Source organism: Rhipicephalus microplus, chromosome 8 (genome assembly GCF_043290135.1).
Source record: "Rhipicephalus microplus isolate Deutch F79 chromosome 8, USDA_Rmic, whole genome shotgun sequence".
Classification (NCBI taxonomy): Eukaryota; Metazoa; Arthropoda; class Arachnida; order Ixodida; family Ixodidae; genus Rhipicephalus; species Rhipicephalus microplus.
In genome coordinates this window covers 103,398,102-103,417,947 of record NC_134707.1, presented here as the reverse complement: position 1 = coordinate 103,417,947, position 19,846 = coordinate 103,398,102, and the positions used below count along the sequence as shown (strand labels likewise).

Genomic DNA, 19,846 nt, shown 5'->3' with positions numbered 1-19,846 from the left:
TAGGCAGAGAGTACCGGCGGCACAATCGATGAGGGCAGAATGCGTTGATAGGAAGTCCGTGCCAAAGATTAGGTCGTGAGAGCAATTTTCAAGCACCGTAAATAAAACGGGGACATGACGGCCGGCAATACAAACGTGAGCGGTACACATTGCAGTGATGGCCACAGTTCCACCATTAGCGACACCGAGGGCTTTAGTTGCTGCAGGCGTGAGGACTTTTTTGAGCAGGCGACACAGATGAGCACTCATTATACACACTTGAGCGCCGGTATCGACTAACGCCGTCAAATAAATACCGTCCACATACACCTCAATCAAGTTCGTGTCAGTGGGGAGCGTCAATGGAGGATTTGGATCAGTCGCAATTGATGCAGCACTATCTCCCGGAACTGCATGATCTAGTTTTCTGTCCGAGAGGATCCATAGTTGACCGGCGACGGATAGCGGCGTGGTTGGGGCGATGGAGAACGGCGGCCTTGAGGTGACGGCGAACGAGCGGTGGAGCGGCTGTTAAGGACGCCAAAAGAAGGGTACACACGACTGGGCGAATACCGACGGGAGTCCTCATATGGTCGAGTGAAGGAAAATGGGCTCTAGTTTGAGGGCATCCAAGTGCTGTGGCAGTAGCGGAAGATATGGCTAACGCGGTGGCAGCGGAAGCAGATTGGTCTGTCGTCTGCAGTTCTCCATTCCGTCTTATCGTGGGATTGCGGAATAAAATTGTAAATTTATTTTAATTGGTCTGGAGGTGGGTCGGGAGGCAGAGCAGGCAACAGGAATACTGAGCTTTGCGATTTTCTTGGATAACGGAGACCGCCGGAGGTGTTTGTGTGGCGCCATGGTCAAGCGAATGTGGAGGAAATGGTGCCGGACTTTGCGCCTCAAGCTCCCGTCAAACTATACGTGTCACACTGTCTTGAATGGGTGGTGTGGAACCGAAATTGGTGCAGGTTGACGTAACAGCCGTGTTTGGTAGCCGCGTAAACTGAGGCAGAACACGGCGGCTTTTGGCCATTTCGAAGCGGCGGCATTCCTTAGTGATCATATCTACTGTCGTGACGTTGGTATACACGAGCAAGTTGAAGGCGTCGTCCGCGATGCCCTTGAGAATGTGGCCTACCTTGCCACCCTCTGTCACTTGCACGTCCACTTTTCGGCACAATGCGAGCACGTGCTGTATGTACGAGACATGCAACTCAGTTGAGGACTGCGCACGAGTGGCAAGTTTATTTCGCGCTTCCATTCGGCGACAAGACGGGTCCCCAAAGAGGTCGCGTAGTCGCTCCTTGAATATATCTCAGCTGGTGAGCTCGGTCTCAAGGGCGTCCAACCAAACACGTGGGGTGCCACCCAAGTAAAATATAACGTTGGCGAGCATCATTGTAGGGTCCCGTCGGTGTGTCTGGCTAACACGCTCGTACATACGAAGCCAGTAGTCAACGTCAAGCCCAGGTTGTGCGGAGAATGTACCGGGATCACGGGAAGTGGGCATCGTCAGGTATGTGGTGGCTGGAGCTACAGATGGAGACGCTGATGGGTTGTTTTTATTGGTAGCCATGGCCGGAGACTGAACGGTGCGGCCACTGCGAAGCTTCGTGGTGAGGACGGGGAACGTTCCACCTCCACCAAATATCTTACGGAAAAGAAGAGACGCCGTATCGACGAGGCTGTAGCATAGATGTATTTGAAACCAGCGGTAATGGCGTGACGAGTTTACCAGCGAGCGAGCGGCGACCACACTTCGTCTTCCTCATCAGGCACACACGTGCGTCGCCCCCTAGACTCTCAGTATGCATGTAGCAATATAAATCACGTTATGACTTATCAAATATGTTCTTTATACGTCATGTTATACCATACCAAGTTCGGTATTGATACCAAAGTAGTAGACGGATAGATAGATAGATAGATAGATAGATAGATAGATAGATAGATAGATAGATAGATAGATAGATAGATACGCTCTGTGGGGATCTGAGGCGCGCCCGCGACCATTTCACGGGCATTCCGCCACAGGGCCACACCCTTTTGCTTTCCCGCTCTGTTAACACCTCGTGGCGATAGATGGCGCCATGTGCGGGCACGTCACGCGGTACGCGCGCGCCGAAGGAGCGGTCTCTCTCTCCGTGGACGGCGCCGGGTAAGCACGTGTTTTCCTTCGTCCGCGTCCCCTTTGGGAATCGCCGGACTGTAACCTGCCCGGGGTGGCCTTGGGCACCTCGGCAGGCGTGTTTACTGAGTGCTAGCTTCGGTAGCGTACGCTAAGCCCAGAGCGGTGCCTAGTGCTTGAAGTGGTCGTACCACAACGAGCCGCACTTGCCGTAGGCCTACGCGTACGAGGTCTGCCTTAACACTCCCGACCAGGCCCATTGGCCATCGTGAGAGTGCGCAGCATAGCCGCGAGGGACTTTTTCCCGACCGGCGTGTCAAAGCTCGCCATTGCCAGCTGCGACGTGCTCGCGGTTTTCCCCTTATTGTGAATGTCCGCGTGCGGGTGCCTTTGATACCCGCGTCCCGGGAGCGGACGTTGTACTGTTGTTCGGGGTGCCGCCATAGGCAAAAAAGTGTTGTTTACTTTTGCATTAGAACACTGTCTATTTGCCGCGCCGCGCTAAACGCTTTATTAGTTGAGCGCACGCGGAGCGGTGCGCTACACGCGAGTAAACGGAGTAGCGGCCCTGTGGCTCGCTAAGCGTGAACCCGCGGTGATCGTCCGCTGCATTTAGTAGCGGTGGGATCACCATAGCTCAAAGTCGCCAAAGTTCGCTAAAAAATGCTACGCATTTATAGTTTGAAAAACATAGTTGCCAAGCTGGCAATGTGCGGTTGTGGCAAGTAATTGACAGACAATGCGAGGTGGCGTCATCGCTAGGCAGTTTTTTGTGAAGGCGACACACGTGTTTACTGGTCTGAAAAAGCGTCTTTTGAAACAAGAACGTGGATGAATGAGAAAATTGTACATTACAGTTTCCTCTTTTCTTGTGATTTTTGGTGTTACCATATGAGGGTCGATGGGAGTGGGGTTTTTTGCCCATGCGCTCACTCACGTGTAGGTGTCAATCCCTTTAGAGCGCTTGTTTTTTATGCACTGCCTTGGCAGTCTCGACAAAAGGAGACGTTTGCAGGAGCACTAGTCACATAATACGACAGGAACGCTCTTGCTTTTGGCTTTTCGACGCGCGTAAACCATAGCCGCATTGATCTCTGCCAGATAGCCTATATATCTTTTACATGATGATGACAGGGAATTCTCAACGGGCAACCTGTGGATTGTCACTCATATACTTAGAGTCGGTTTCACTTGGTCGCTATTTGGTATATATTTTACGAGTCGCACAAAGCGCTATGTGCGGGAGCCGATGCAGAGCCCTGCAAGTCTTAGGCACTTCGCCGCGCAAAGGAAGAGGAGAGCTTCGTGGCACGGCTTACGTGAGTGACGAGGCAGAAAGAATTCTCTGGTTTTCGCCTTTGCTCGTCACGAATGGTGCAAACCGATTCGGTGTTGCTCGCCCACGTATCAATAAAGAAGCGCAGACAGCATGGTTCTGTTCTCCACAAAAACGTCATAGCTATTAACACCTACTTTACTACTGGTAAAGCTTGACTCACCGAAAATAAACTACAGAAAAAGGATGTTCATAATATCGAATCAGTTACACACTGGTAAATTTTAGGTGTTTCTGAAGGATATTTTGTGATGTTCCCACCTATATAACGTTAAACATTGTCTAATGGGTTGAATGCATAAAAAGAGCAAACCTCTTACCTTTGAAGATTAGTCAACTATCTTGCCGCTAACAATTGTCCTCCGAGATAAGTCATCGCAAATTACGGTAACAAATCGCGAAAGCCATGCAGACATAAGACATGAAGAAAATTACAAAGATTTCTTCCTTTTGTGATGTAAGGTTACTGAAAACTAAAAGATTTTTTGGTAATGTTTTACCACGCAAAAGAGCATATAGAGGATGACTGTTCCTAATATATTCTACACAGATCCTTATGGCAGCGTATGGCATTGACTAACACTCCTCGGTTTGCATGCACAAAAACCCGCGATAAATTGGTGAGCAGACGGCCGCCGTCGTAGATCAAATGACCAAACACTGGGCGCATTATCACAATGTTGGAGGTTTGGTTTCGGCCGGTGGCAAGAAGTCTCTTCGCCCACTTTACTTTCTGCCCGTTTATCCCGTAATTACAAATTTACATTTAGAACAGAACATTTACCGTGCACTGTATCATCTTTGGCTTCATTATCTATCGGTCACTGTTAAGGTTGTATAAAAAGCGCCTGGTATTCTTTTATTTCGCTCATTTTACTCGAGATCAGTCACATAGAATTCAATACGCAGAACAGCCTGCGACCGTCTAAGAGACGCCTTTTGTTGTATTTTGTTTCCACATACACGGCCCGACAAAGTTCATTTATGAGGTCTTTGAAAAAGGGCAGGAGAGACTCCGTGTTACCACTTACCTTTAGAGCCAATGTGTTGTTCAGCTCGCCGAGTGTAAGTACTTTCGACGAATTAGATATAATCCCGTACGTGAACGTCGGACTGCCGAGATATTCCCCGGTGCGGTCAGCGATATTGGTTGGCTGACAAAGCTGAAAGTGACATAAAAAACTGAAATCAGTTACCCTACTATGAATACAGAGAAAGTGCGTAGCATGATGTGATATGAATTGAACTGATGTTTATGTTCATTTCACACAAACGGCAAGGCTGTATCTAAAGGCTGGAGAGCCTGACCAAAGCATTGGCTGCTTTGTACAGGCTGACATGAATGAACACAAACACTGTTACATAGCTAGCTGCATTGGCCAGTAAAACATAATGTTGCTGTTAAGCATGAAGCGTAGACCAAATGGAAGCATCCTAAAAAACATATACAAGGTTACACAGAGCAACGTTATCACAACGTGACCACGCAATTATCCCCATTCTTGCAGATCGCACTGGTTCTTTCATAACACCGACTAGGACGTTCTTGTTTGAGGCAAGAGTGCAGTGTTTGCTGAGTGTGGGTGGAATCTTGCTTTGTCACCTTGCTGGTTAAAGGAGTTGTGTGCAGTGTCAATTTTTATGAAAGAGAACATAGCAGCGCATTGTCTGTGCACTCCTGCAGCTGCTGGAAGCGCGTTCAAATGGGAGCGAAAGCAAGCACAGCTTCTTTTTGTGTCCTATCGCGGTGAGCAAAACAAGCAGTCATTGGTGATACGGAACGAGCGGAGAGAATACAACTTCCTCCTCTCTCCAAAGTGATTACCGGCGTCTTGTGTAATATCCTTGAAGGGGGTTCTCTATCACCCAAAGAATGCTTGTTTCGCTTGCCATGAGATGACGCAAAAAGAAGTTGTGCTTGTTTTCGCTCCCACTGAAGGCCACGAGCTCCTGTGTACCCTTTCCTGAAAATTGACACTGTATATGTCGTCTGTAGCCAGTTCCATCATGATAGTTTTACGCGTCAGATGTAGAGACCAAGCACTGGCAAAGTGTGTGTACGAGGAGCTATGATTGTGTTTCGTTCGGTGGTAATGCCATCTTTTTGGGCGCCACGGGAGAGAGGTGAATGTTCCCGAAATGTTTATAGCACTTTAAAGGAGATGACTGGAAATACTTCTCAGTTATTTCTTTTAAATGTAGTATCTTAGACGTGGTTTGATTATTTGCACACGTGATGTTTTTTTATTGCCAGCTTTATTATAGACTCTAATGAGCGCTCTATTGTTAGCAGGGTCACGCTACAAGAAACGCACGGATGCTTGACAAATCAAGTTTCTAGAGTGCTCAACGCCCGGAAAGTGTTGAAAATGCCACATTAATCAGCTCTAGTAAAAGAAATGAAATAGAAAAGCAATGGTAAAATTTTCAGTGTTACAGCAGTGGTGAATATAGACGCACGTGAAGGAAGTCTTGAATGATGGCCGAATATCTTTTCGTAACGTGACAATAAAACTGGACCGGTATATTCAAGAGAAAAACAGTTGCTGTAACCCACAATAGCGTTACATACTATGAGCCAAGGTCTCCCAAGGAAAGATATAGTTAGACTGTTCCCTGGGGGTCACACGCTCTTCTAAAACACATATGGCGCCCACAACGTCCGCAACGCCTGCTCACGCTGTTGTAAATCTCCCTAATAGAAGCAGTGTTATTGAGACACCAAGCACTGTTATTGTGCCAATTAGGATTATGCTATATAAATGCATAATAATTAGAACGTAGGTCATTTAAACTGAAACCACTAATCCCACGTCAATTAACACATTTCTAGTCAAGACATAAAAAATACTTTTCAAGTTAAGCCGTAGCTAAGTATGCCATCAAAGCTGAGAACGATTGACCTGCTCTTTGCTCCGAATCACATAGAGTGACGTTCAGTTGCAAAACTGATGGTGAGACAACCACTCAGGCGTTGCTGCACTGTTCATGTGCTCGCGGAGTAGAGGAGCTGACACGTTCGTGCACCTTGTTCCTAGAAAACAGTTTGAAATTCCGCACATGCATTTGTGATGCCAGACATGTTTTTCTTGCCGATTTACGCCATCTTTCTCTCTCTCAGCATTTTCTTCCTGTCACGACCTCGTGGGGCAAATCGCAGCCAAGCGAGAAGCTCGCGTGATCCTGTATAGCACTCTCGTTTTGTTAGACTGAATGCCTTCATGTAGCACACGAGGAATTATTCGTTAGCACAGAGCACGTAGAATAATCACGTGCTTCGTGACCCCAGCTGGCAGCAGTGTTTGACACTCGCTTTCATGCCTGCTAATGGCGCTGACTAACGTTCCAGAGTTTCCATGTACGTATGCTGCCCAAAAAGTCGACAAGGAGTTGAGCACCGTTGTGGCTCAGCTGGTAGAGCAACGGACACCTTACGTGGAAGGCGCTGCTGCCATCCCTGCCAACACTCTTTTCGTTCACTTTACTTTGTTTAAATTTACATCATTATGCTACAAATCACAATATTACTTTCATTGAGTTTCTGGTCTATTATTATAGTTGTGTTGTGCCAAGCAGGGAAGAAAGGGCTCGTCGAAATTCTCTTTATTTCGGTTCACCTTAGAGCACTACCAGTTGCAAAGAGTGAACACAGATTGGTCTGAACGACACATACCGCTTGCCGTTGTCTCATCACGGACACGCATGGCTTGTAAAGGCTTACATTAAGTGATCTTCTTGTGTTATTCATGACGTAATGAAGGGCGGACATTTCGAAGGAGATGCCAGTGATTGTTGAGGGTTTCTTATATGTGCTTCCCTGTGACACTGCATACCAAGCATGTCCCTGAAAAGAACAGTGAAAATGCATTCGAACAAAGCTTACCATAAGTGCTTTATGAAACCTGCTGCATAACTTTTTTGTCATTTTTAATTGACATTTTGAACTAAACATCGTGCTATGCCTACAAACTTTCCACATCCTAGTTTTAATTGTACAGTGGCGTACTGGCGGCGCTATTTTCTGATGTGACCTACTGGGCACAACCGAAAAAAGAAAAATTCCAGCCAGAACAGAATATGAGCACTTGAACTGTCAGGCAAATATCCCAGCGCACACACCTTTGTATTGAACTTCTTTGCAAACAGACCTTATACAGGTGCCATGTCAGGTAAGAAACAATATAGGAGACCTTGTCTTCACAATCTTTCCAGGCATCTTAAAATGAGAGTTCGGCAACAAAGGGGCGAGCTTTAACTTTCCACAACTTACAAACAGCTAGGCCAAAAAAGTTGGTCGTTATCAATCACTGCACGAGGAAGCAAAAATAAATACGTGCAATGCATACCGAAACAGTTGAAAGGTCCTATTTATATTCAGAAAAGTGTCCTGTGTGTGAAGGGGGGCGTCACAGAAAGACCACATGGCTTACTTCGGCTTCTTGAGATGCTGCAGTGTCCAGCAGTGATGTTCACTAACTTAAGAAGGGGTGTAAAGGGCCTAGGTCTTGATTGAGCGCGAAAAGGCTCAGGTCTCGACACGGCCTCACGGACCCCGCCTTCAAAACAATCTGCGCAGTGGCACGCTCCCATACAGGCCGCAGTAGCGTTACTCATGCGCCTCGGTGACGAGTGACACTCGTGATGGCTCTGCTGTCAATTTCCGAGCACCCACAGGAAGCATTCCTTAGAAATGATTATGGCACACTGACGTCATCTCATACTCGGCATATCCAATAACCGTTACGGCGGACGCTGTTTCTGTTGCGTCATGTATGAGCCATGTTATGCTTCAGGGACTAAGAAAGAAAAAATAAAAGAAAGACGGGGAGGTTCACCAGAATAAGGCTCCAGTTTGCTACCCTGTGCTTCGGAAGGAGAGAAGGGGTGTAAAAGAGTGAAAGGGAAGAACAAGAGTTGGTGACAGTAGAGAAAACGATGTGACTGGAGCACTATTTGAGCACTATTGGAAGCAAAGCAGTCAGCCAACAGTCACAGTTTGTCTGTGAGTTCCGTTACTTGCGAAACCCTCCACAACGACTTCAGAGCAGCTCATGACGTACAGCGGGTAGACCAAGAGCCCCAGTATTTTTTCTCTGTCAGGCGGCGGTTGTCCAGCTGTCCTAGGGCGGCTCAGAGGGTCGCACTTTCACAGTTGAAGCGGGTGAAGTCGCTAAAAAAGTGCTCGACTGTTTCGCTGCGTTCCCATATTTCCCATACCGGGCTGTCAGTCACTTTATTAGGAAGTAAATATGAAATGCCGTTTCATGCCAAAAAGAATGCCTTTGAGAATACCACTTCATACCAATAATGGGCAAGGAAAGTAGTGTCACGTCGTGATAAGCCGAGTGGAAGATTAGTGGGGGGTCAGGTTCCAAAACATCTATCCGTGCACTTGTGAAAGTTGATGAATGCCATAAGTCTACCGTTAGACGACGTGCTAGCACATATCTGGTCACACAACTACTGTTTCGTTTATTATGCGAGCTCGTTACCAATATATTTCATTACATCCTGAGGTCCTCGATTGGGCACGTAAAGGCTGATGTAGATATTGCACGAAATGAGTGGCATGTGCAAGTGGCGCGTGGCGCCAACAGTACCAGCAGCTCACAACTTTGAATATTTTTTTGGCATAGAAGCTGTCCTATCCTAGAGCTCATACATTGAGAAAGCCAAAAAGGATTTTTTGGTCGCATGACATGCATAGCATACTTCATTGCATATTGTACCGCTACTTCACCTGCCGACAGACTTTGATGCAATGGCACAAACAAATTCGCCAAAAGTCACCACTCTCTCGTGCAATGAGACAACTCACCAGGTCGAAGTAGTCTTGGTGCGAACTTTTGACTGGATTGGGCGGTGCGGCGACGCAGGCACCTTGGGGACTGATCCATCCCGCCGAAGCAATCAATATGACGATATTTGCCTCCAAATTTCTGCAGTGAGGAAACACTGACCATGAATCCTTGAAGCACTGTTCGTGGTAGTACGTTCAGAAATAGGCTGAATTGGTTGCATTTGCACAGCTGAGGTCATATCTAACAAACAATATGCCACTCATCTACATTTATAATCGGAATGTTCGTATCGCATCAAGTCAGTAGATCACCTGAAGATTGCCAAGGTGGGAATGTGCACGCTTTCAGCATGCTTTTGTGCCAAAGGTAACACTCTGCGCGTGTTGTAAACTATTATCCTTTATGAAAGGTAACATGCGAGCTCGTGGTCTGCGCTCGGTTGCAGTTGCCTACAGTGTCATCAAATGACAGCTACGAAACTCGCTTCCGCTCCAAGCGTCAGGGATTGGCAAAAAAACAACAACGAGTCATGGCCATTGTACAAGCAACGCTAGTTTAAGATCCCACTGTCGTCTCGCAACCAGTGGTGCCGGTCCTAAGAGTACACGCTCTCTTCAGCTCTCGTTGGTGATGTTGTACTGAGCCGCGCTGTAGGGGCGACCATGTGCTCGCAAGTTGCTTTGTTGCTTTTTACAAAAAAGAGGGCATCCACTGTTCTTGCTGTACGCACTATCGTGACAGGGAATATAATGTCATAGTCCTGAATGCTGTTTCATTCGGAAGAATGCTGTTTCCGCATAACTTTCGTAAAGAGCTTAACCACTACTGCAAAAAATGACTGGTGTGAGTTACACGGAGGCACGCCAACCATAAATAGTTCCTGAAATCAGGCCAGTAACGATTTATTTATTGAAAGCACACTTGTCGAAGGTTCTGGCTAGTTGGAAAATCACCCATTTCCATTCATTATTTTCGGTAAAAGATTGCTCACCAAGCAAATTTCGAAAAGAAGTAGCAGGATAGGAGGGCCCTACGGCTATGGACATGACAAAAGTTGTGGACGGAATTTTCGCCAGAAGTATGCTCGTCTTACAAACGTATTTGTAGAAATGTGATGAAGCCGAAACTGCTGCATCTGCATTCAAGACAAAGTAACTACATTTCTACCGCTACAATTTCGTGATGTGACTCTGAATCGACAAGAGTGCAATAAGGTGCATCTGCAGAGTTTTTTGTCGACGAGTGATGCAAGACTCAACGCTGGTTACGTAAGCGCTTTTTGTGAAACATTCATGCTTTTTTGTTAAACAAAGAACAAAAATACGTTCAATATGAGTGTTCTGAAGCACAATGCTGAAGTTATCTCTCGGGTGGTACTTCGGTACTAACGCGCGAGCGGAGACTGCCCTGCTGTGTGTCCTCGTTGGCTGGCTATCAGCATTGTCTACCGTGATGCAAGACTCAACGCTGGTTACATAAGCGCTTTTTGTGAAACATTCATGCTTTTTTGTTAAACAAAGAACAAAAATACGTTCAATATGAGTGTTCTGAAGCACAATGCTGAAGTTATCTCTCGGGTGGTACTTCGGTACTAACGCGCGAGCGGAGACTGCCCTGCTGTGTGTCCTTGTTGGCTGGCTATCAGCATTGTCTACCGTGAATTTACTCTGCCGAAGCAACGTTCGAAATTCTTGGCTTTGGAACTATCGCGCTATAGTTCTGCGAGCACAAAGTTATTTACCAATAAAACTGGCTGACCTATTGTTTTACCTCAATTTTTTTCATGAGTGACATCAAACTTATTAGGCCAGCATTTTTCGGCTGGCTGGTCGAGTGGCCGGTTCTAAACGCTGACAGTAATCTTCCAATTACGGAAACTCCCTAAGGCAAAGAGCCGGTAATAACCAAACAATGAAATGAATATTGGAACAATTTTGGAGTATCGTGGAAGAAATGTTTCGGCTGTGATAAGGGTTCACTGATATACATCAGTGTTCAAAAGAAGCAGTTTAACGGATAACAGTGAGGTGATTACTTATCCAAAGTATTCATCAACCATCTTAAGATGAGTTTTAATAATGATGCTTTTCACATATTTTTTCGCATTTCTTGGAGAAATATATTTATTTGTAGCTGCTTAAGTTAGATTCACTGATGTGTCTCATTTTCGCAGGTGTATTCAACAGAAGATGGCTCTCGAAAGGAGAAATTACAAGACCGACCGGGAAACCTAGCACAGAAAGTAAGTTTATTCTTGAAGCCAGTCTGTTTGCTGCATTGTTCAAATGTGGCTTCATGTTGGCTGTTTCATGTCATAGGTCAATAGAGAAAAAGGTACAAGTTAGCAATTAGTCTTCTCCGACTGACCTGTATGCCTTCTGTTCTCATTACGGAATGTTTAGAAACAATTAGGTGCCATTCTTGATAGTTACGTGTTTCAAGGTATGATATCTGCTTCTGAAAACTAGCATGGTTAAGTCAGCAACCTTACTTTATTCTCTAGCTGACCAACTAGCATTTCTTTGTGTGCGATATCTCTTAACAATATTTCTTTTATCGTAAACAGCACAAGGATCCGCTAAGGTGTTCACGTTTTCGGTGGAAAGCAGTAATAAATCCCATGGCAGAAATGTGGTCAGTAGATGTCGTGTTACATTCATTCCGCCGTAGACTTCAGAGCATTTTGCTGGTAATATCACCATTTAAAATATACATCTTACCTGAGTCAAAAGAAGGCTGTTTTTCTTAGGAAATTGAATTGTATCAACTCGGGCATTGCAGAAACTTGAATATGCGTAAATAATAGGCGAATGAAATACAAACAATGGCCACCCTAATATCCGTGAAAGATGTGTCTAGTATTGACACTCTGGTGCATTTCTTGGTTGGTCTGGTGCATTCCTGATTTAATCTTATGTTAACATTGTGTTTCGTATCTCTACGAAGCGGTTATGAGAAGTTATATACAGCGAATTGATCGGTTGAGATATGCCACTTCCGAGCACCAGAACGATGCTAAGTACCCAGAAGAGGACAATCTGCCTTTTAAATGAACTCAACAACTTTCTACAACTGTCCACCTACTCAGCTGGCCTTCTTTTTACTAAATTGATGAAATAGGAGATGTTGCTGCCATTATGGTGGCACTGGCTACTCCTTTTTTCTTAGTAGGCAAGATATGCCATAAGATCAACAATTATAGCACAAAATGCGAGTGTGTACAACATGCGATGTGAAAGTACACAATAACGAAACTTCTCAGCTCAGTTAACCTCACATAACAGTTCATATTCGCCTAATAGATACATATGGACACAATTTTCACACACAAGGTCAGTTCAGCTGAGACATGATTATTCATCTGAAACACACTATATAAATATTACATACTTCTTTTTGCATGAAGACAACATCGCGTATGGTAGGTCAATATTTCCATAAATTATTTGTTTTCTCAAGAAACGTCTTGAGGCGACAAGTACTCTTTTCTGAAGGCCTACAGTTGCACATGAACCCATTATTTTCGCCAGTGAGAAGGGCCTCCTATCTAAAAGTTACAAACTTCCTCGTAATACTTATCTTTGTGTTTCATAATTCGGGCACTCCAGAAGCAGCTGAGGTACATCTTCGTCTGGGTGAGCGCAGGAGCCCTCTGTAGTTGGCGCGTGATTTATCTAGTGTAGGAACTGTCGCGTAAATGTTGTACCAAGCCGTAGGTGGTGAACCAATGTTCCAATTCTTCTATATCTCGTAAGTCTTGTGGGATTCTTAGTTTTACGCAAGGGTCTATCAAGCTTGTCTGAACTTTTATTGTTTTTGTTGAACCATTTGTCTTTGGTGAGGCTGCAGATTAGCTGTCTGAGAACCAGACGCATTTCAGTGCGTGAAATTGACAGAAGAAATCTCTCTTCTATGTGGTCCCTATTGGTCATGGTGTCCGCTTCAGTGTTTCTTGGAATGGTGCAATGACCTAGAATCGATTTAAGCTTGATCACGTGGTTTATTTTTCTTGCTTTTGCGTGTTCTTTTGAGGTCTCATATAACTGGTAAGCGTTCTGAAAGAGGTTTTTATCACTTTGTAGCGACGCTAGAAAGACCACTGAATTGCTAAAAATGACCCATTTTTGTGCCTTTTTTTAGATGCTATGAAGCAACAGTAGAGGACGTCACTCGAAATTATTTAAATGTCTGCTCTATTGCCAAGTGTGGGATGATAAAAGCTGAAGAGGATGAATTCGCATTGCAAGAACCGTCTGCCTACACGTGTATATACTGCGGATATAGGGAATAAATCTGAAATAGTGTCAGCTGCAATGCGACTGTCACGAACGTGTCCCTCGACCGACAACTGTTATATTAGTTTTGGCAGCGTACAAGGAGGAAAATAATATCTACGCTGTTGACCTCATACCTCGGTAGTAATACTTTATGTTGCTGCGCAATCTTCTGTAGCTTACAATTATTTCTTTCTGTAAGTGCGAGGTTCAATGAATGCGTCTCATGCTGAGTTGTAATACGTGAAACATGGCGACAAGTTTGGACCGTTCGTATTACGGAGATTGGCGGATGACACGTTTCGGCTATTACGAGAGAACTCGCTGTTGCCTGTGGGACACCCATGAATACCCTTGACCCCCTTGTCAGTCATCTCGGAAGACGTTCGTCAGTAGTTTGCGATAAGTTCTGTAGAATTGGTGCTGAATATGCAATCTTTTGTTTTATTAGTGTGTTATGCACTTGCAATAGTAAAAAGACCGATCGCCCCCCCCCCCCCCAACGTGGTTGTGCCAGCTTTTTGACGTAGTATGTTTAAAACAATGCTGGTCCTTATTTCGAGAGCGCGGATGTGCGACGCCCACTACAGATCTCTATCAAGGGTAACAGAAAGAACTTTACGTTCTTTCACCAATGTCAACGTCTGTTCATCCAGTATGATTTTGAAGTTGTTCATATGTCGTCTAGCGAAAGGCAATAGCACTGTTTTCGCATACGAGAAACTGATGTCTCTGTACTTCAGAAACTTGTTGACTACCTCAAGACCACGTTGTAGCACTGCTTGAACTTCGCGTGTATCTGGTACTGAAGCCCAAATGCAGATGTCATCTGTGTAGAGGAAATACCTCGATCCGCTTGGTAACTTTCCCGGTAACGCCACCATAACACAATTGAGGAAGATAAGTGGGCTTAGAAGACCTTGTGGGATGTCCTATGTGACGGAATTATAATTGCTTTATCTTTCACTAGTTTTCATGTGTATTTTCCTATCGTTCAAAAAATTTGAGATTCATCGCAGTGATCGACCACATAGTCCAAGTTCTAACATCCCCGCCAGCGCGTGAACGTGACATACGGAGTCGACTGCTTTCTTAATTTAAATGCGAGAAATACCGCTATTCTGATGTTTCCACACATGAGTTCATGCACAACACATGTGACTATGTGTAATATCACATCCATTGTGCAACGCCTTTGACGGAAACCTGTCATATAAACTGACACTTCCTTTTATGTTCGCACCATCATTGAAGTCTCCTGTATACCAGTATCTCCATCAACTTGCAAGTACAGTTTGGAGACTGACTGGGCAGAATGATTCAATACACAAAAGGGTGTTTCTTGGTTTTAGGATAGAATTACTCGCCCTAATTTCCATAAATCAATAAGAGTCTCTGATAAACAGATATCACTAAATAGCTCTAGCATTGCCATTCTATTCGCTGATCCAAGGTTCTCCAGCATCGTATACGTAACTTCTACTTGTCCCGCAGCTGTTTTTGTACGACTGAACTCAAGGGCACACCTACGTTTGTGTAGGCTAAACTCGCCATCAAGTTGACGGTGTTCCGACATAAAACACGCTGCCACATTTTGCGTGGAAAGTGCTGTGTAACTTGCAAATTGTGGGCAATGTAATTGTAATTCCTGGTCTGGTTATTAACCTACCTATTTCATCAGCTACGTCTGTTGGTGGAGTATTCAGGCTTTTGTCTTAAGTAAACTTGCGCACTGATAATACGTGTGTCGCACCTAAATCTTGAACTAAGACAAACTATTTGTTCGCAGTTATTATTTTTACAAAATTTTTCCTGAATATTCAAAAACCGAAAGTTCTCAACCACTAGTACTTGTGGTACGTCCTTTCAATCATTTCACAACGATAAGTTTTAGAGTCAATTTTTATCGATGTTTTATCAAAAATAACGACATTTCTTGCAGTAATGATTTATTCATTCAAACTAGTCTTTTCGCAGATGACGCCCCGCCACGGTAGTCTAGTGGCTAAGGTACTCTGCTGCTGACCCGAAGGTCACGGGATCAAATCCCGGCTGTGGCGGCTGCATTTCCGATGGAGGCGGAAATGTTGTAGGCCCGTGTACTCAAATTTGGGTGCACGTTAAAGAACCTTAAGTGGTCAAAATTTCCGCAGCCCTCCACTATGGCGTCTCTCATAATCAAATAGTGCTTTTGGGACGTTGAACCCCACAAATCAATCAATCCTTTCGCAGATGACTGCGTTGTGTACAGAGCCGGATGCCAAACTGAAAAACAAATAAAGTTTAATCCCTCAGGACTGAAATTTCCGCCAAGGCGCCTTCAATGCAGAATGACAAAAAAAAAACACAAGAAAAACTACAGCTACAAGCTTTAAGTATACGAAAAAAATCTCCTAGCTTTCATATTGCCACCTACAGTTGTGAGCCGGCAAGCCCTAGCGAGCCAAAAAAAGTGCCGCCATATCCACGAAGTGAATGATGATGAGTGGGCGAAGCTCTGGAGGAAAACCTGGTAAACCATAAATCTTCCGTATATTTTGCCTACTCGATTTTATTACAATGCTCCCCCTAGCGTACGTCGCCGCACTAAATCGAACGATTGCCTTCCACCAATGAAGCGTGCCATATGTGACATCATTCCTATTTTATAACATCTCGCATCTTTCATCATCAACTACAAGTACCGCCGTCTAGTTTATAACATCTTGCATCTTTTCATCATCAGCTACAAGTCCCGCCATCTAGTGAGCACTGAAAGAACTAAACGAGAGGTGGCTACATGCAGGAGACGGTGCCGCCATCTAGTGAACACTGCAAGAATTAAACGAGAGGAGGCGACATACAGGAGACGGTACCGCCATCTAGTGGACACTGCAAGAACTAAACGAGAGGTGGCTACATACAGGCTACAGGGGACGCACAGCCCGCGCCCTAAGGAGCTTCGCCCCTAAAAGGGCAAAGAGAACGAAGAGGAAGTGTGGTTAGCACCTCGTTCTGAAGATACACGCTCGTGTCTTTCTGCCCCACTGTTCCTGTCTCGTGTCTACGGCTCTTGGTGCGTGATAAACTAGTGGACGTGCTGGTAATTCTATGCACCGTACTCCTCCACATAGCAGGAACACAAGCGTCATACCGGTAGTCACACCTGTGCATTGCGCCAGAAGAAGAATCCGAGGGCTATCCCCTGAGTTTGGACTGCTCGCAAACAACATGGCAGCTCCGACCAGCCCAACCAGCACCAACCCAGTCAGTATGAACGGCACAACTCCGCTTCATTCCACCTTACTCACACCGCGAACGCCAAATCCTTTTCATGGCACTGCACTTGAGGATGTAGAAAATTGGCTTGTTCATTACGAGTTTGTTGCCGTGCACAACCAGTGGTACGACGGAGACAAACTGCGGCACGTCTATTTCAGTCTTTTGGACGGCGCACGTGTCTGGTATGAGAACCGGGCAGGTATTCTTACAACATGGGAAGACTACAAACGCCGACTTCTTGGTACATATGCCAGCCCTGACCGTCGGGAGAGACCTGAGCGCGATCTGCAGTCCCGCATTCAATTGCCGAACGAAGGCGTTGCGATGTTTGTCGAAGAAATGACGCGCCTTTTCCACCGAGCTGACCCCGGCATGCCAGAAGAAAAAAAGGTACGGTACCTCAAGCGCGGGGTAAAACAGCAGCTTTTCGGTGGGCTTGTGCGCAGTCCACCCAGGACTGTGTCAGAATTTTTCACGGAAGCCGTAACTCAAAACGCACTCTTAGGCACCGGGCCCCGTCATACGAACGGTACGTCAACGCTTCAACTACGGACTACTTAGGAGCTTTCGGTGGCAAATGGATTTCTTCCGAGAGATCATACGTTCAGTCATCCGCGAAGAACTCCAGAAGCTGTCAGTGCCCTCGCAGCCTACTACCTCCTTGTTGTCCAGCGTTGTCCGAGATGAAGTCCAGCATGCCTTAAGAGAACCGCCTTGCATGCGGGATTATCAACCACCCGGTGACTTTCCCCGAATGTCGTATGCTCAAGCTTTGCGGCAACCTGTTACGCCTGCAATTCCGCATCCCACCGTGGCCCCAGACATGCTGCAGACGGTCCAAGCGGCGCCATATTAGAGCGCACCTCACCTCATCTCGCGGAAGTCAGAAGTCTGGCGTGCGCCAGATCGACGTCCTCTCTGCCTCCACTGTGGTAAAGCTGGGCACTTGTACCGACAGTGTCCTAACCGACAACTTGAACTAAGCGGATTTTCGACGAACTCGCCACCACCGAGGTTCGGTGAGCGGCCCCCTGAAATTGAAGAGTACGTGGCTCAACAGCGCGGAACTTCGTCATCTCTGCACCAGTCACGCTCCCCGTCACCGCGGCGAATTTCTCCTAATCGCCGCACGTATTCGAGCGTGGCGCAGGGTCGGTCACCCAGTCCACGCCGGGAAAACTAGCCGCAGGGACCTTCGGGGGCGAGGCCGCTCATACTGGACAAGCTCAAGGCCTCCTACCGACGCTTCCGCAAACTGACGATTCTCCGAGAACGACGACACCTGCTGGTTCCGCAAAGATTTCAGTAGACATTCCAGTGTTGCTCGACGGTCGCAAAGTCAGTGCTTTAGTTGACACGCGTGCGGATTTTTCTATAATAAGTGAAAAACAGGCTACTCTCCTAAAGAAAGTGACGATGCCTTGAAACCTCAGGCCAATTCGTACTGCTGGTGGGAACATCGTCATGCCACTCGGCGTTTGCGCAGCACGAATACAATTTCGTGGTTCTACCTTCGTTGTCAGCTTGAGCGTTCTCCGTCAGTGTTCTCGAGACCTGATCATTGGCATGGACTTCCTGAGGGAGCACGGTGCTATCATCGACATTCGACAACGCCTCGTCACGTTCTCGACAAAAAGCGCCACACCAGAGCATAATCCCAGCCATGATCGAGTATGTCTGCGGGTAATTGACGATGCTGTGACGATACCACCGCGCTCAAGCGTTATGGTTCAAGTGGCCTGTAGCAAATCAGCACACGTTGAAATGGTGGCGGAGAGCAATTGATCCCTACTTTTTTCTTAAGGTCTCTGCGTAGCACGAAGCCTAGTAGACCTACAGGCTACCCACTGCGAGGTACTTGTTACGAACTTCAGCTACGAGCGCCGACATCTTTTCCCTGGTACTGTCATCGCCTATGCCTACCCAGTAACCAATGTGACTGAGTGTTTTGCTTCCGAGGCAACCGATGATGCCGAAGCACCTCTCCGAGGCGTCTATATAAATCCAACGCTTTCTGACGAAAACAAACGAAGGCTTAATGGCCTGTTGATAGAATTCCACGCCTGTTTTGCACGTTCATCGAGAATCCGTCAAACATCGATTACCAAACACCGTATTACCACCTACGGGGACGCGCACCCTATACGGCAACAGCCTTACCGCGTTTCACCAACCGAGCGACGCGCGATTCTAAAGCAAGTGAAGGAAATGCTTCAAGACGTTGTAATACAGCCATCAAGCAGCCCTTAGTCATTGCCAGTGGTCCTTGTAAGGAAGAAGAATGGTGCACTTCGCTTTTGTGTCGATTATAGGTAGCTGAATAACGTCACAAAGAAAGACGTGTACCCGTTGCCTCAAGTGACGATTCTCTTGACAGGCTGAGGCGAGCAAAGTACTTTTCCTCAATCGACCTCAAAAGTGGTTATTGGCAAATTGAACTCGATGAACGGGACCGCGAAAAAACGGCTTTTGTAACTCCTGACGGCCTGAATGAATTCCGAGTGCTCCCGTTCGGCCTCTCTTCCACTCCGGCCACATTCCAACGAATGATGGATACCGTTCTCGCTGACCTCAAGTGGAAAAGTTGCCTCGTCTATCTACATGATGTCGTTGTCTTTTCAGAAACCTTTGACGAGCACCTTTGTCGCCTTCGGAGTGTTTTTGAAGCCACACGATCCGCTCACCTTACCCTCAAGCCTGAGAAGTGCCATTTCAGCTACAATGAACTGAAGTTCTTGGGTCACGTTGTGAGCGCTGCTGGCGTTCGGCCCGATCCCGAGAAGACTGCCGCTGTGGCCGCTTTTCCAGCTCCGACAGACAAAAAAAGTCTTCGGCAATTTCTAGGGCTCTGAGCATACTATCGCCGCTTTATTGAAAACTCCTCTAAGGTTGCGGAGCCTCTCATCAGACTTACGCGTGACGACACCCCATTTCAGTGGACTGACGAACAAGCGACTCCTTTTGCGGAACTGCAGCATCGATTGTCTTCCCCCTGTACTTGGTCGTTTTGGTTAGGACGCTGACACAGAGGTGCGCACTGACGCAAGCAACATTGGTCTCGGAG

The 19,846-nt window shown here is 46.3% G+C and overlaps 1 protein-coding gene across 1 annotated transcript in view; it reads right to left on the bottom strand.

The window, feature by feature from the left end:
* The window catches only part of LOC142768338 (uncharacterized), a 44,505-nt gene that overhangs the window by 11,039 nt on the left and 13,620 nt on the right, over positions 1-19,846 (bottom strand). Inside the window, exons 7-9 of the mRNA XM_075870309.1 lie at positions 9,265-9,385; positions 7,120-7,290; positions 4,478-4,609 (exon numbers count right to left, since the gene is read on the bottom strand). Coding sequence (XP_075726424.1) covers positions 4,478-4,609; positions 7,120-7,290; positions 9,265-9,385 — 424 coding nt within the window. The remainder of the gene's footprint in view (positions 1-4,477; positions 4,610-7,119; positions 7,291-9,264; positions 9,386-19,846) is intronic.